At 36.2% G+C, this 16,626-nt stretch overlaps 1 protein-coding gene across 1 annotated transcript in view; it reads right to left on the minus strand.

Moving 5' to 3' along the window:
* LOC106879427 (focadhesin) overlaps positions 1-16,626 on the minus strand; it is a 260,907-nt gene that overhangs the window by 84,092 nt on the left and 160,189 nt on the right. Inside the window, exons 22-23 of the mRNA XM_052967658.1 lie at positions 8,131-8,359; positions 3,984-4,244 (exon numbers count right to left, since the gene is read on the minus strand). Coding sequence (XP_052823618.1) covers positions 3,984-4,244; positions 8,131-8,359 — 490 coding nt within the window. The remainder of the gene's footprint in view (positions 1-3,983; positions 4,245-8,130; positions 8,360-16,626) is intronic.

Here is a 16,626-nt window from a genome sequence, read left to right on the forward strand (position 1 = left end):
AATGTCATTTCCTTCAATAATTTGACTGTGAATATAAGAAAGGTGTCAGAATTTCAGGAAAAAAATGAAATTGAAATATTCAAAGACAAATGTACGAAAATGTACAAACAACCAAAATCTCACACCACCACCGCCGCCGCAGTAGTAGTAGTAGTAGTAGTGGCAGCAGCGGTGCGCCACCGCTACTACTACTACTACTAATGATAATAATAATAAAACAGCTACTCAAGATGCATTGTTGATGTAACAATTGCAGAACATAATATGAATAAATCAAAATCAAAAGAGAATGTAAAAAAAAAAAAAAAGAATGGAACTAAGAGAGTAATATACAAAAAAATATGTCTGTATGTGTGTGTATATATATAAAAGAATGCAACAAGAGCAAGAAGAATCACATTAGTTGTGACAGTGGCAGATGAGAGAAAAGATGACAATGATAACAACAACAACAACAACAATAATAATAATCATAATCTCAAACATTTTGGTGGGGTGGGGGGTAGTGGGGCAATAGACACCAGTAACTTCACCTGTACTTTATTTTATTGAGTCCAGAACAATGAAAAGTAAAGACGACCTTGGTGGGGCTTGAATCAAGAAAGTAAAGAGCCAGAATATATACCCCATTGCATTTTCGTGTGATGCTCCAATAATTCCATGACTCCATTACTCAATTTAGGGGGAGGGGTCAAGTCAATTACATTGACTCCAGTGTGCAACTGGTACTTATTTTATTGATTCTGGAAGGATGAAAGGCACAGTTGACCTCAGCGGAATTTGAAGTCAGAATGAAAGGACGGACAAATGTAGCTAAGCATTCTGCTTGGTAAGCTAACAATTCTGCTAGCTTGCTACCTTAATAATAATAATAACAATAATGGTTTCAAATTTTTCCACAAGGGCAGCAGTTTTAGGAGAGGGGATGAATTGATTAAACTGATCTCAACTGGTACTTATTTTATTGATCCTGAAAGGATGAAAGGCAAAGTTGACCTTGGCGGTATCTGATTGAACTCAGAATGTGAAGACGGACGAAATGCCACTAAACATTCTGCCTGGTGTACTAACGGTTCTGCTGGCTCACCACCTTAATAACAATATTAATAATCCTTTCTACTGAAGGCACAAGGTATAAATTTTTGGAGGAGGGGACTAGTCGATTACATTGACCTCAGTGTTTCACTAGTACTTAATTTCTCAATCCCGAAAGGATGAAAGGAAAAGTCGAGCTCAGCAGAATTTGAATGCAGAACATAAGGACAGATGAAATGCTGCTAAGCATATTGCCCAGCATGCTAATGATTCTGCCAGCTCGCTGCCTTAATAATAATAATAAATGCCCTGATGCAATAATAATGGGCTACACTAATATTCTCCTCAATACCACAGATTTGCTTGTCAGTTGCTTGACCTTAACCAGTTGAGCATGTCCCTTAGTGGCTGATGGTATGTACATTCTGATCATGAGCAGAAGTAAGGGAGCATCATAGCCATGTGTTGAGAGTGATTCTTTTCGATTTGGAAAATTCACCTCTAGAAACATGGGTATTTCGTTCATCATCCTTAAACAACCCATCTTCAGGGAACTTTTGAGTGGGATTGGCTATTTGACCTGAAGAAAATTCTAACTGGGCTCCACCTGAAAGGTCATGAGCTGAGCATTTATCTTGATATGAGATTACCAAGTCACACTCACATATGGTTGTAATGCATATGCCTGGTGTACCCTTATCAGATGGGTAGTCATGGTGGGTATATTGGGCTTTGTAAATGTTTCAGTGCTTTTGTTTTCATACTTCCATGGGTCAGTTGAGAGTATGCTGAAGCAGAGTTTGCTTCCTATTTTATGACTGGATGCCCTTTCTGATGCCAGCATCCACCTACGAAGGGGTACTGAAGAATTCCTGGCTTTGGGTAAAAGAAAGTACAGTAGGATCAGTTAATCATGATTTTATTCACCATATTCCTCTTTCACATTCATATAATAATTGCAGTAGTCCTTCAGTTTTTCTAGGCCCTGTAAAAGAACTTGGAAGGTTGGGCCTCCAACTGAACTTTTTCGTGATATCCTTAAAGCCAGGTACTTTGCAGCACCCCCTCGTATTTCCAAATAAGGTAAACATCTCAGACCACTGAACAGCAAACAGCCTAGACATGTTCATGTAGAAACTTGAAAAAATGACAATGAAATGAGCATTTTTGCTTAAAATGATCACTCAACATGCCATGACAAGTCAAGAAACCTCCGCATACTTCTGCAGTGGACTGTAAGCAAAAATGCAATCTCTTTCTCTCTCTCTTTTTCTCTCACACACATATTTACAGGGGACTTTCAGGGTATCATGAAAGGCCGGGTTGGAGGCCCAAACTTTCAAGTTCTTTTACAGGTCTTAGAAAAACTGAAGGATCGTTGCAATAAGTGTGTGAATCTCAGAGGGGAATAAGTTGAATAGAAACACAACTGATCCACCTGCATTTCCATTTAACCGAAATCAGAAACTTTTCAGCACCCCTTCATATATATGACATGCTTCTTCCAGTTTCCATCTACCAAATTCATTCACAAGACTGATCACCTTGGAGCTACAGTAGAAAGGATTTTCCCATGGTGCCACACGGGACTGAATCTGAAATCATGTGGTTAGGAAGCAAATTTCTAAACCACATAGCCATGCCAGCAATTTGATCTCTAACATGATCTCGAAATTGACTGAACAAATATAGACAGTGAAGTGAAAGAAATAGAAAAATTAATTTCTGTGAATGTGTGCGTGTGTGTATATGCATTGGCATCAGTGTGTGTGTGTGTGTGCATGTGTGGGCATTTGTTTGTGTGTGTAAGTGTGTGCATGTGTGGGCATTTGTGTGTGTATGTGTGTGTGATGAGTGGGGGAGTGGTGGTGTTTACACATGGGCATGAGTGAGTGAGTGAGTGAGTGAGCATGTGTAAAGAGAGTATATAAATCATTTCCTCCTGTCACAACAATGTTTCCTGTTTGTAATCCTGCACATAGGAAGAAACACTAACATTAACAAGATGCTTTATGAGACTGTTAGCCAGTAAGCATTCAACGTGTTGTTAATGGAGACCTTAGACCTCCTCCTCCTCCTCCTCCTCCTCATCATCATCATCATTTTTCTCTTTCACTGTTTTGTATTTTTGTTGTCCATTCCATCTAAATTGAAACAATTTTAACAATATGGGTAACTTGCATACAGTTGGAGAAAGTGTTTTCATAGGCAGCTGCTTTTCCTACTATTATCCAGTCGACCAAGAAACAGAAGAAGGATATGTTTGTAAGATAACATATACAGATCATGAATTGTTAAATGTATCTTTCTTTAGGATACAACACAACAGCTGCTGACAAGGTTTGGCCTTTGAACGAAAGGTATAAGCTGTCTAACAGACTTCCATACAGTTTCTGTTTATTTGATTTCATATATAAGAGTTGGGCCACACTGAGTCTAAAAGTTGAAATGAATTCAGAATTTTGAGGCCAACAAGTAAGCTTCTGAACCACTTGGCCATGCTTTCAATGAAGAAGCCTCTTTGTGGTAATTTGACTTGTCAGAAATAGCAGCCAAATTTCATTCTAATAACACAGTAATGTCTTTAAAGAGAAGGAAAGACATATCGGTTAATACAATTTTAAATATACTGTCTGATAAAAGATAGTATGACATGAATAGAATGTCTTTGATTAGAGGTCTGCTTGATCAAGACTGATCAGCAGCTAAAAAGCAGTTACAAATCTGTAAAATTAAAATTTGAATGTATACCGATCTAATTAAGATTGCAACTTATTTAAACTCATTAGTAGTCTATCTCTGGAAAATAGAGCATAAGCGATTATGATGTAACATTCAAAATGAATGGCAGAAAAAGAAATGGCAACTTAACCAATCAGTTATTAAGGTCAATAAGAAAATAAAAAAAAGAAAAGAACATAAAAAACAAAGGAAGTCAACAAACTTACTTTGGGTCCACAGACTTCAACGAAATGCTCTTCAAAAAGCCTAGATATCAAAATGCCAAGAGCTAAACCATTGTGGAATATAAGGACTGGAGATTCTGGTTGGTTGCTTTTTCCAGGTAGTGATAACGTCATCATAGACAGGACTTCAAACAATCTGCCACATGTCTCTGGAGAGAGTTGGCTGCTCACTAATCTTGGAAGTGCCAGACAGGCAGAAGCCTGGCACAGTATACTTGCCGGAGCACGATCTGTTTGACTGCGCTGAAAACCAATCAAACAAAGGAACTATGTTTAAATTACAGTAATGACGTTTTTTCTTTTGGTAAAAAGCTTATTTTGATGCAAAAATATGTTCGAAGATTTTCCAAAAATGAATTAACAATAATCTAAGGTGGAAATTTTCCCATACCTAAAAGTAATTATCTCAATGATCATAACAACAATGACCAAATCACTTTCTATACATCATGAAGCATTAAAAACAACAATAACAACAGCAAACCATTCCTATCAACCTTAGTACTTTTATCAACACCTAAAGAGGTGAAAATCAAAGCTGGATTTAGTCTCAAATTCAAAAGAATTGGGCAAAATACCACAAAGCATTTTGCTGATGGTCTAACAATTTTACTATCTTATTGCCTTTCATTGTTTCTGATTCAGAGACGGGGCAAGAAATTTTGAAATTACCCTCTAATGATGCCACCATTTCACAGGCACTTTATTTTATCAACTGCACAAGGATGAGAAGCAAAGGTTGATTGATGAGGTTTGAACAAGTAATGCAAAATATTTTTGCAATGCTCTAACAATTCTGCCAGCTTATAAACTTTCATTAGTTCTTATTTCAAGAGAAGGCCAGCAATTTTTAGGGGAAGATTGTAATAGATATTATAGACACCAGTACTTCATTTTATCAACTTTGAAAAGATGAAAACCAAAGTTGACCTCACCAGGATTTGAACTTAGAATATAAATAACCAAAAAAAAAAAAAAAAAAAAAAAATACAACATATTCTTTCTGATACTCTAACAATGCTGAAGTAATTTTTTTATATTTATTTGTGTACATTTTTCATGCTAGCATAACTTCAACATGGATCTTTCTAAACCCATACTTCAATGAATTATGAGAGTTTCTTTTCTTTCCCACAATACTCAGTTGTGAAATGGGACACCCATACTCATCATTTGGTTAGCTGACTTGCATAGACCAATGTAACTCTTCCACTCAGATGTCCCAATTGAGTCAAACTGCATGAATATCTGGCTTGGGTTTTAGTCACAGTGGTCTTTCACTAGCTGAAATATAATCAGATCCTGGTCATTGACACTTTGATGTCTGTGTATCCACTCAGCATTTATTAATACCCACCATTAATTCAATTATATTCATTTGCTGAAATTGTTTACATCCACCATGTTGCATTCAATGATTTCAACATACTCTGGGACCCTGAAAGGTGCTACTACTCTGGGTCAGAGTAGAGCTGAGAACAATAGTTACTAAGCGGTTGTTCCACACTCCTCAAAGCCTTGCAACATCCAAACCACTAGTGAATGCAGTTTAAAGTCATACCCAGGTGACTCATACGTCTCTGTGATATATTAGGGCAAGTAAAGTCATTTGTTGTTGCACTTCATCAAGTGACAGCAGTGCTTCAGTTAAAACAAGCAGTACAAATGCACTACCTTTCTAATCCTCTACATGATCTTCTTTAGTTCAGTGAATCTCCTTGTACATCTGCCATGATAAGGTAGATGTATGATGAAAAGCATTTCAACCATGGCTATCCTATTTTCAAAAATATTTGTTTCATTTTCAGGCAGTATATTGAGGATTACTTTATCCAATGTGTCCTATTTTGGAAATGGTAAAGTGCAACTTGAGTGAGATTTAACTTCTATTTCTAGCAGGTGGAGCAGCTATGTAGAGTTTGTTTAGCTTATAAAGTAATGTGTGCTATTTATAAAGTTGGTTGAATTCTGAGATCATCCAAAAGTAAAAAGGAAATCTTGATCCTATGAAGAACATTTATTCTCAATTGCCTGGATTAATGCTCCCAGTTATGGTCACCACATAATTTTCAAACTAACAGCAGAGCTTGATGCAATCCAACACCACAACATTAAGAAGATTGCTTTGGTACATTAGATAAGCTACAAGGAGAGGCTATAAGTACTGAAGTTCTTCTTCCTAGATAGATGTGAAAGATGGTCAGTGATAGGGAAGATTCTAGAAGGTCTAGCATGTAACTTTGAGACTGAAAGCTACACTAACCTCCAAAATGAACATTACTGCATAATACCAAAGACTAATTCTCTTCACCTACAGTAAGCACCTAATACTGTAAAAGCTTAAGGTTCATGGGTCTACAACTTTTCAAATGCTTCTTGCCCCCAAAACTTCAGAAATCTACAAGGTGTAGATGTGGATGCATTCACAGAGCAGATACCAGATGAACACACTTCCTTGCAAAAAACATAAAGGGCAGTTTTGCTCAGCTCAGTACTTCACCAGAACCAAATCCAGAGATAGAGTCAAGGAAGTGAGTTGAAATAACTAGCAATCATACTAATGGTAGTGCCCTGAAACTAGTAAAAGCAGAGCAAAATTAATTCTAGTTTTCCAAAACCTAAAATATTTAATTATTAGTGAATGTATTAAAACAAAGACACCTTCCCATAATCTGCAGAATTTCCTTAGAAAGAATTCTCTGACGTAGTTTATTTTCCCTTTATTTTTTTCAAGTGAATGTAAATGCTTTCAAGAGATCTGGTAACAATTCCCAATCAATTAAAGGAATTGTCATATGCAAATATTTCTCAGCTGTAACAGATATGAAGCCCTCATATTAATTAGCAAGCAAAATACTTTATTTCATTTCACTTAATGTCATTTTTATTAAAACTTTCAAGTATGACCTTCATGTGACAACTCAAGGGCAATTAATTGAGATAACAATCAGAATTAATGAAACACACCACATAAGAGGTTAGCAATGTGTCATGTGTATTCTACTTTTTTTACAGCAGTTCTGAAAAATGCAACAAATCTATGAATAACTAATGTACTGTTGTCACTTGATAAAGTTTCAGTTGATGGAGACATTATGAATGAACTATGTAACCATCACAACCAAAAAGGAAGCTTTGTTAAACTGAAAAGTGAAACTGCATTGAAAACTTAAGCTTTCTCGTAGGTAACCATTATTTTGCAATGGAAGTACAATTTTGATACCAACCCACCTGAGATTACCCCTGGTTCTATGATACAAATGTCCTGATTTAAACTTTTAGCATGCAGATTACTCAGTCAACTGTAATGCTTACTCAGTAACATTGTTTTCAATTATGCATTATCTCATAGCTTTGAAATTTTGATTATGTGATGATTTCTTCTTAAATTGACATTATAGGATAGGAGTGAGAAGCTAGGTCTGGTTGGTTTGAACATAAGACAGATAGAATATTGTAGCCAGTAGGTTTAAGTGTTAAAGTGACCTAAATTAAAATCTTGTATTAAAATTATAAATTTTCATTCCAAACACCTGCTTAGTAACAACAAGGTTATTTTGATAAATACATCAGGTGAAATAAAATCAGGTTATTTCAACAGAAATATGGTAAAAAAAGGGTTCTAGGACAGGCTGGTTTGAACATAAAACAGATAGAATATTTTGGCCAGATATTAGTAGGTTTAAATGTTAAAGTGTTATAGTGACCTAAATTAAAATTTCTTGTAAATTTATGTTCTAAGCATCAGCTTCATAACAATGAAGTTATTTTGTTAAATTCGTCAGATGAAACAAAAGCAGGTTATTTCAACAGAAGTATGGTAAGGCGGCGAGCTGGCAGAAACATTAGCACACCAGGCGAAATGCTTAGCAGCATTTCGTCTGCCGCTACGTTCTGAGTTCAAATTCCGCCAAGGTCGACTTTGCCTTTCATCCTTTCGGGGTCGATAAATTAAGTACCAGTTACGTACTGGGATCGATGTAATCAACTTAATCCGTTTGTCTGTCTTTGTTTGTCCCCTCTATGTTTAGCCCCCTTGTGAGCAATAAAAAAATAAGAAATATGGTAACAACAGGGTTAAAGGTTATTGTCAAACAGAAATGAGTATAAATGAAATTGAGAGTTATACCTGCTGGCAAAGTCCTAGTAGATTATTTCCACTGGTTTTATATTTGACATTCCATAAAGAGAGTACGGTGTCAGTGATTAGCATTAACCATTGCTTGTGTTTCATATGAGCAGAACCTGACTCCTCTTCACCAAGTGATGATGAATCTTGCCCAGATCTGAACTTGTTTACTGCACAAACCACACCAGAGAGTGCCATCACACAATTTGCTTGCATGGTAGGATTGCCTCTAAGGAAAAAAAAAAATGTTAACTTTTTTTGAGAAAAATAAAACAACAAAGTGCCCATTACTCTCTCTTTACTCTTTTACATGTTTCAGTCATTTGACTGTGGCCATGCTGGAGCACCACCTTTAGTCGAGCAAATGGACCCTAGGACTTATTCTTTGGATGCCTAGTACTTATTTTATTGGTTTCTTTTGCCGAACCGCTAAGTTACGGGGACGTAAACACACCAGCATCGGTTGTCAAGCGATGGTGGGGGGACAAACACAGACACACAAACACACATACATATATATGACAGGCTTCTTTCAGTTTCCATCTACCAAATCCACTCACAAGGCTATAGTAGAAGACACTTGCCCAAGGTGCCATGCAGTGGGACTGAACCCAGAACCATGTGGTTGGTAAGCAAGCTACTTACCACACAGCCACTGTTTTCAGACATTATCATTATACATCTGAGGGTGAAAAGTTCATAGGCTGATTATGAAGAAGTGATGCTAGAGCTGTGAACTCCTGCATGCATTAATTTCAACTCTTATTATTATTAACTACATTGTTTCTTTCTAGGTAAACTGACATCTGATTGTTCAAAGAAGACTTTGAAAGTAACTAGTAGTGACTTCTCTTGAAAATCAATAAAATTTGGAATTGTGGTATTATCAAGTACCTACAGAAAATAGGGGTTTACCTCCCAATGACATTCATGCTGACATATTTGCTACACAAGGGGATGATATTCCAGCTTTATCAGCAGTGCTAACATGGGTAGCTGAATTTAAAAGAGGAAGGGAGTCTTGAAGATGGTCCATGGTCTGGACATCCAGCATCTGTCACCGCCGAAGAAAACATTGATCATGTTCACTACATGGTGATGGATGACAGGTGATTGACTATAAATGAAATAGCCAATGTTATTAGAATATCCTGCAAAAGAGGTGAGAATATTCTGCACAATGATGAAGGTTTCTGCTCACTGGGTGCCACATCATCTGAAATCTGATCAAAAGCACACCAGGCTGATCACATCAAACGAAAATCTGACATTGTTTGAGGGAAATCCAGCTTTGGTCTTTTCTTGAGCTTTCACTAACCCAATTTGAAGCAGAGACAAAGAAATAACCCATGCAGTAGAAACACCCCTCCTCACCTGTTCCAAGCACACAAGTCCTTACTTTCAATGGCTGCAGTGTGTGGCTGTGGCTTTGAACTGGTTGATCAGCCTCCCTATCTGACTACCATCTGTTCCCCAACATGAATAAATGTTTGGTTGGGAATCAGTATTACAATGGTGATGACATATATGCTGCTGATGACATTTTGACCAACAGGATGAAAGTTTCTTCACCAATGGGATCCAAGCACTGCAATACTGATGGCAGAAATGTGTGAACTGTACGGAGGGGGGGGGATATATTGAAAAATAAACCTAATTTGATCCCATTCCACGAGAGCACCTTGGTCAGCCTATGAACTTTTCAGCTGACCCTTGTAATGCCTGAATGTTTTCATTTTTACATTAGCGGGCACACAACCGTTAGAAAATTCTGTCATCTCCTGCCTCGTTTATTCACAACTGTTAGTTCATATGCCTTTCCTTGTCTCATATACAAGTTCTAAATTTCTCGTCTTAATACAAGTAAACAAATTCAAGTAAACACTAACTGCTTTATATTTAGATGGAAAATAGGAATATACAAAATTCTCAGCGGTAGGGATGTAGTTCCAGTGAAGAAGAATATTGGCAAAAAGTTACTATTATAGAAGTGATATAATATATTTGTGCATAAGTAGTGCACATTTGTTGCACTTCAACAATCACTATTATAGAATAAAATATATTTGTGTATAAGTGGTGCTCGTTTGTTGCATTGCAGCAAAGTCACTATTAAAAAAGTAATAAAATATATTTGTGCATAAGTGGTGCACATTAGTTTTACTTGAATACTAATAATTTCTAAGACAGATATAAACTTAGACATTATGAGAAAGAATAATAATAGTTGATAATACTGACCTCAGTAGTTAACTGGTGCTTAATGTATTGACCCCAAAAGAAAAGATATGAACTAAGATTGTAATGAGCAGCTAAAATGCATTGTGGCTACCATTTTATCCATTTTGCCAATCTAACAATATTGGACTAACAAATGATGAAATAAATTACTGGGACAATTGATTGATTAGATTGACTGCTTGCATGTGCACACACACACACACACACACATACATACACACACACAAAATGTGTGCAACAATGAAAAGTAGTGGTTTAACAGTTGAATTTGATAAGCAAATTCAATCAGACTGGCATCAGAATTTTTGATAACTTAGGAGTAGTACTACTATGGCAAAGTTATAACATATAAGAGACATCATAAAATTTACAATGCAAAACTGGAGGAATGGAATTAGAAATGAAAGTAAGTAGGCTGAGGTTGTCTGATCTAAGAAAATCAAACAGAAGTTGAAGAGTATAAAGAGTGGTATTTGGAAGGAATTACAATACTTGACAAAATGTATGATACTTAGTAGAAATAAATGGCACTTGGAAGAAAATGAGGTATTTGGAAGAAAATAAATGAAAGGGCGCTGAAAAGTTCCTGGCTTTGGATAAAAGAAAATACAGGAGGACCAGTTAATTATGATTTTAACCCTTTAGTGTTTAAACCGGCTGTATCCGGCCCAAATATTCTACCCATTTTATGCTCAAACTGGCCAGAACCAGCATCTCACACCTACCCTGCAATGTCATTCTAAAAATAAGCAATTACATCTTTCCTATCTTGAAGCTACAAAATAATATCAGATATATTTTTTTTAATGTGAATAAATAAGGATTACTTTTGACAAATTAATCTGAACGCTAAAGGGTTAATCAACATATTTCCCTCTCAGATTCACACACTTGGGCCCCCAGCAAGACCTTTTGCAATACCCTTAAAGTCAGAAACTTTTCAGCACTCCCATATAGTATTTGTGAAAAGAGTTGTACTTCTGAAAAAACACAGTACCTTAGAGAATGTGTGGAATCTGGGAGAATGAATTTAACTACTGAGATAAAAGTAAATAACAGAGTGATGAAATTGTATTAATTCATTTAAATACTTGCATTCCTACATGCATTATCTTCTTAAATTCATTCCTCCCACTTCTTTCTTTCCAACCAAACTACCAGATGTCCTTGTCCATCATTGGCCATAATGAGCATCCGTTCTTCCTTGGTTGCATCCTTCTCTTCCATTTGGACCTAAATTGTTTGATTATGTTGTCTTTACATCACCTCAGGCATCTTTCAAGTAATGTCTTCTAATCTTTTCAATATCACTGAACAACTGCAAAAATCTACCTGTTGTCTGCTGCTACAAAGAAGGAAAAACAGTGACTGGTCATGACACAAATAGCTACGGAAAAATCCATGCTAGGAATATCATTGTGGAGTATAGCCAAAATATGATAATTTGAGATTGGACTGGAGTGAATAATGTAATTATAGAATACCAAAAGTACAGGCCACAGACAACAAGTAGAGTTTTGCAGTTGTTGAGTGATATTCAAAAGATTAGAAGAGACTATTTGAAAGATGCCTGAGGTGATGGGAAGACGACATAATCAAACAATTTAGGTCCAAATGGAAGAGAAGGATGCAACCAAGGAAGAACGGATGCTCATTATGGCCAATGTTGTACAAGGACATCTGGTAGTTTGGTTGGAAAGAAAGAAGTGGAAGGAATGAATTTAAGAAGATAATGCCAGTAAATAGAAGCTGAAGTCATCATCATCATCATTTAACGTCTGCTTTCCATGCTAGCATGGGTTGGATGATTTGACTGAGGACTGGTGAAACCAGATGGCTCCACCAGGCCCCAATCTGATTTGGCAAAGTTTCTACAGCTGGATGCCCTTCCTAACGCCAACCACTCCGAGAGTGTAGTGGGTGCTTTTACGTGCCACCGGCATGAAGGCCAGTCAGGCGGTACTGGCAACGGCCACGCTCAAAATGGTGTATTTTATGTGCTACCTGCATTGGAGCCAGTTTGGCGGCACTGGCAACGATCTCGCTCGAATGTCTTTACACATGCCATCTGGCACAAGTGCCAGGAAGGCGATACTGGGCAAGTAACTTTGGCAAAAACATCCCCACCAAAAAACAAAAGAAACATGAAGAGAACTAATATCGGTTAAAAAGTAATTTATTTAAACTGCAGTGTTCAGCCATTTCAGCTGAAGTATGAAGCAACATAATTAGGTAAGTAACTCATAAATGTCTGGACTTTTACAATCCACTAGGCTAGTATTTATCTATAGTTTCAATGGTGTTATATGTTTGAGACACAAATGTATCTGTGGACAGGTGACCAGAATTAAACTTAGCCAATGGATCACTAATCTGGCTGTAAGTAGCAGCAGGCTGTTCATACTCTGTAGTATATTTTTTACTAGGCTGTTAGAAAGTTAAGTGTCTTATTTACTGCAGCAGATTTTCAATACCCAGACTCTAAATTAGTAAATGTGGGAGGAGCTTCAGGAAGAGAAGGATCAGTAAATTGTTTATCTGACTAATCATTCTTCAAAACAAGGTCAAATTGTATATATATATATATATATATATATATAGAGAGAGAGAGAGAGAGAAATCATGTTAAAGAACTCTTGAACATGATCAAAGAAATAGGTATTTAATAAAACAATCAATGCTAAAGTTTCAGCATCATGAAACAAATACAAAAACAGCTAAAAACATTTATTTAATAGTTTCTCTTTAATTCCTAGAAGCCTGGAGAGAAAATTGTAGAGACAGTTTTAGAAGTAATACAAAATATTAGTGTTTATTAATCTGGTTCTTCTTTTTGTTTTGCCTCATTAGATACAAATGCATGACAATATTTGTCTGGAATTTAATTCTTACAGAAACAAGTGTGTTAATATGTTTTCAGTTGTGGTAATTAGCCTTATTAACAAATGAGAATTTCAATGCTTGTTTATAGTTTTGAAATTTATTTTCTCTTCATTAAATTTTGAAATATTCTCACAAGCTGTCTCCTATGTGCTTAACTAATTCATAGATACAACAAATGACTAATTAATTAAATACTCATAATTAAAACATCATGTTTATTTTTAGCTTTGTTTTTGTTTTCCATGTCATGTATTTATGAACAATAGCGTCGTTGGTTGTAAACTTCTAACAGACCAATCACTGTATAATTACTTTTCTTATTTCTTTATTGCTCACAAGGGGCTAAACATAGAGGGGACAAACAAGGACAGACAAAGGAATTAAGCTGATTACATTGACCCCAGTGCGTAACTGGTACTTTATTTATCAACCCCAAAAGTATGAAAGTTGACCTTGGCGGAATTTGAAATCAGAACATAACGGCAGATGAAATACTGCTAAGCAATTCACCCGGCGTGCTAACGTTTCTGCCAGCTCACCGCCTGTGTAATTACTTTTCTGATGATAAATGTGATAAGTAGTGCTTGTGTATTCAACTTTTGGTAACACATTTTTATTGACTGAGATGTCTCAGGTAGTTTGTTCCAGTTTCTGTTAGACAAGTGCAAAAAGCTACTCACTAGAGTGTAAGTCTTGGATTCAGGTATTGGAAAGCAACATATAAGTATTGGTAGGTGGTGAACTGACAAAATCATTAAAACGTAGGGCAAAATGCTTAGCAGTATTTCATCCATCTTTACATTCTGAGTTCAACCAAGGCTGATTTGCCTTTCACTCTACCAGGGTTGACAAAATAATAAGTACCAGTTGAGCACTGGGGCCAATGTAATTGACATACCCCCTCTCCTGAAATTGCTGGCCCTGGGCCAAAATTTGAAATCAATATATAGATACTAGTCTTTATAAAAGGTGTTTTCTATACTATGGTGATAGTATTACAAACAGGCTGTGGCTTAAGAGAAGTTTGTAGAGAACTGTTAGAGAACTGTTCAATATGTTGTAAACCAATGATGGCATTTTTCACAGCATTATTTCCATTAATCCCCATAAGAGCAAGCATGCAGATTACAGTGAGTTGGTTGATCATGCTTTGTGAGGTAATTTGTTCAGGAGACAGGAGTACTTCAGAACACTTTGGATGTGGGTTTTGTAAATGATGGCTCTTCCTTCTCAGTACAATTTTTCATGGTGCTACGAGTCCCTGTAAAGTTGCCAATACCAGTCTGCTAACAATGGTGATACTTAGGAGCTCAAGTTGCTTATTGATAGGTAGCAGGCAATTCCCAAAATATAACGCAAGGTTTGATGAGTTTCTTTTCTTTAACAGAACTATTGATTTATATTTTAATGGCTCATATCAAACTTTCCTAACATCTGTCTAGGCTTTCATCCTGGTAATATCCCTAAGTTAGCTGCTGAAACATTGCTTTCTTCTACTGAATTCATTGTCGCAAACAATGCAGCATCTTCAGCATAGAGGTACAGCTTATGTCCTTTGTTCAGCAGGAAAGTGTAGCAAAAATACAATGAAAAATTACAAGCAAATACAAAACTAAAATATTTATATTCTTCCCTCTGCTCCTTTATTCATTTCATCTTCATAATATTCATGCCCACTTTTCTATGCTAGCATGGGTTGGATGGAATTTGTTGAGGCAGATTTTCTCTGGCTGGATGCTCTTTCTGTTGCTAACCTTCATCTATTTCCAAGTAAGGTAATATTGCTCCCTGGTTTGACATGTTTTCCCAAAAGATTGGAAATGAATGATACTGATTGAATGACAGTGACACTCGTTTACAATCATCATATAATTTCAAAACAGAGAGAGAGAGAGAGAGAGAGAGAGAGACACCCACCCACACACATGTACACACGTATATAAACACACACACACATATGAAGGCGATTCTTTCAATCTCCTTGTACCAAATCCAGCAACAATGTTTCAGTCAGTCTGAAGTTATAGCAGAAGGCACTTGCTCAAGGTGCCATGCAGGCAGACTGAACTTGAAACCATATAGTTGTGAAGTAAACTGGTCAACCACATAACTATACTTGTGCCTCTTTAAAATTACTAAAAAGAAAAAAAAAGAAAAAGATAATTGAATTTTTAAAATGTTTTTATTTGATCATGGGAGTATATTTATCCCTGTGGATAAAAACAGAAGAAATAATGATATGCTAAAAGAGAAAAGAGGAAATTACCTGAAGTAGAATATAAAACCAATTAAATAATATTCCAATCAGGTATAAATAACAAACTCCAGATTCTCCTCCATCCATTTTACACTATTCATACACATACACAGGTTTAACCCTATAACGTTTAATCTGGCCATACCTGGTGAAAATATTCTGATGTTTTATGTTAAAATTGACCTAATCCAATCTCTCGTACCTTCTCTACAATGTCATTCTAAGTATATATAAATACATCATTGAAATCTTGAAGCTACAAAATAATGCGTGATTAACTTAAAACAATCCGAATAAATAGGCAATACATTTGACAAACATTTGAATACTAAAGGGTTAATACCATCTCAGTTTTCATATTTCTGAACAACATCTGTTAGGTTTAATTCTTGACTCCTTCACTGGGAAGTTAAATTTTATGGTTATTGCATGTGTAGGCAAGAAATTTGCTTCCTAACCACATGGGTTTGGTGTTGAATCCCACTGCATGGTAACTTGAGTAGGTAACTTCTACTATAGCTTCAGGCTCACCAAATCCATGTGAGAAGATTTGGTCGACGGAAACTGACAGGAGCCCATCATACATGTGTGTCTGTGTGTCTGTGTGTGTCTGTGTGTGTCTGTGTAGTGTAAGGTTGAACACGTATACTATTATATTTCCTTGGTTGTGTCAGACAATTCTAATAGATGGTGTCATTTCTCGTATTAACAATTTAATTACAATACTAGTTTGGGATGAATACTTTCCAATATTTAATATAATCGAATAATGCAACTTGATGACACGATAGCATGTACAACTAACAATACATATATTGATACAGCAACACACACACACACATTCATACACATACACATACATATACACGCATATGCATATACAGATACATGTTTTATTATATGAATAAATATATAGGTATATTTGTGCGTGTGTCCGTGTGTGTGCATATATGTGTGTGCCTGTGTGCATGTGTGTGTGAGTAAATGTGCGGCCGCTTGTGGAATGCTTGGGTATTTTGGTATTTGTATGCATAAACATTAATAATTGCGTGAGTTTAAATATATAAGATGATTATATTCGTCTCAACGGAAATTTGCCTCAATATAGTACCACA

This window comes from Octopus bimaculoides, chromosome 4 (genome assembly GCF_001194135.2).
Source record: "Octopus bimaculoides isolate UCB-OBI-ISO-001 chromosome 4, ASM119413v2, whole genome shotgun sequence".
Taxonomy (NCBI): Eukaryota; Metazoa; Mollusca; class Cephalopoda; order Octopoda; family Octopodidae; genus Octopus; species Octopus bimaculoides.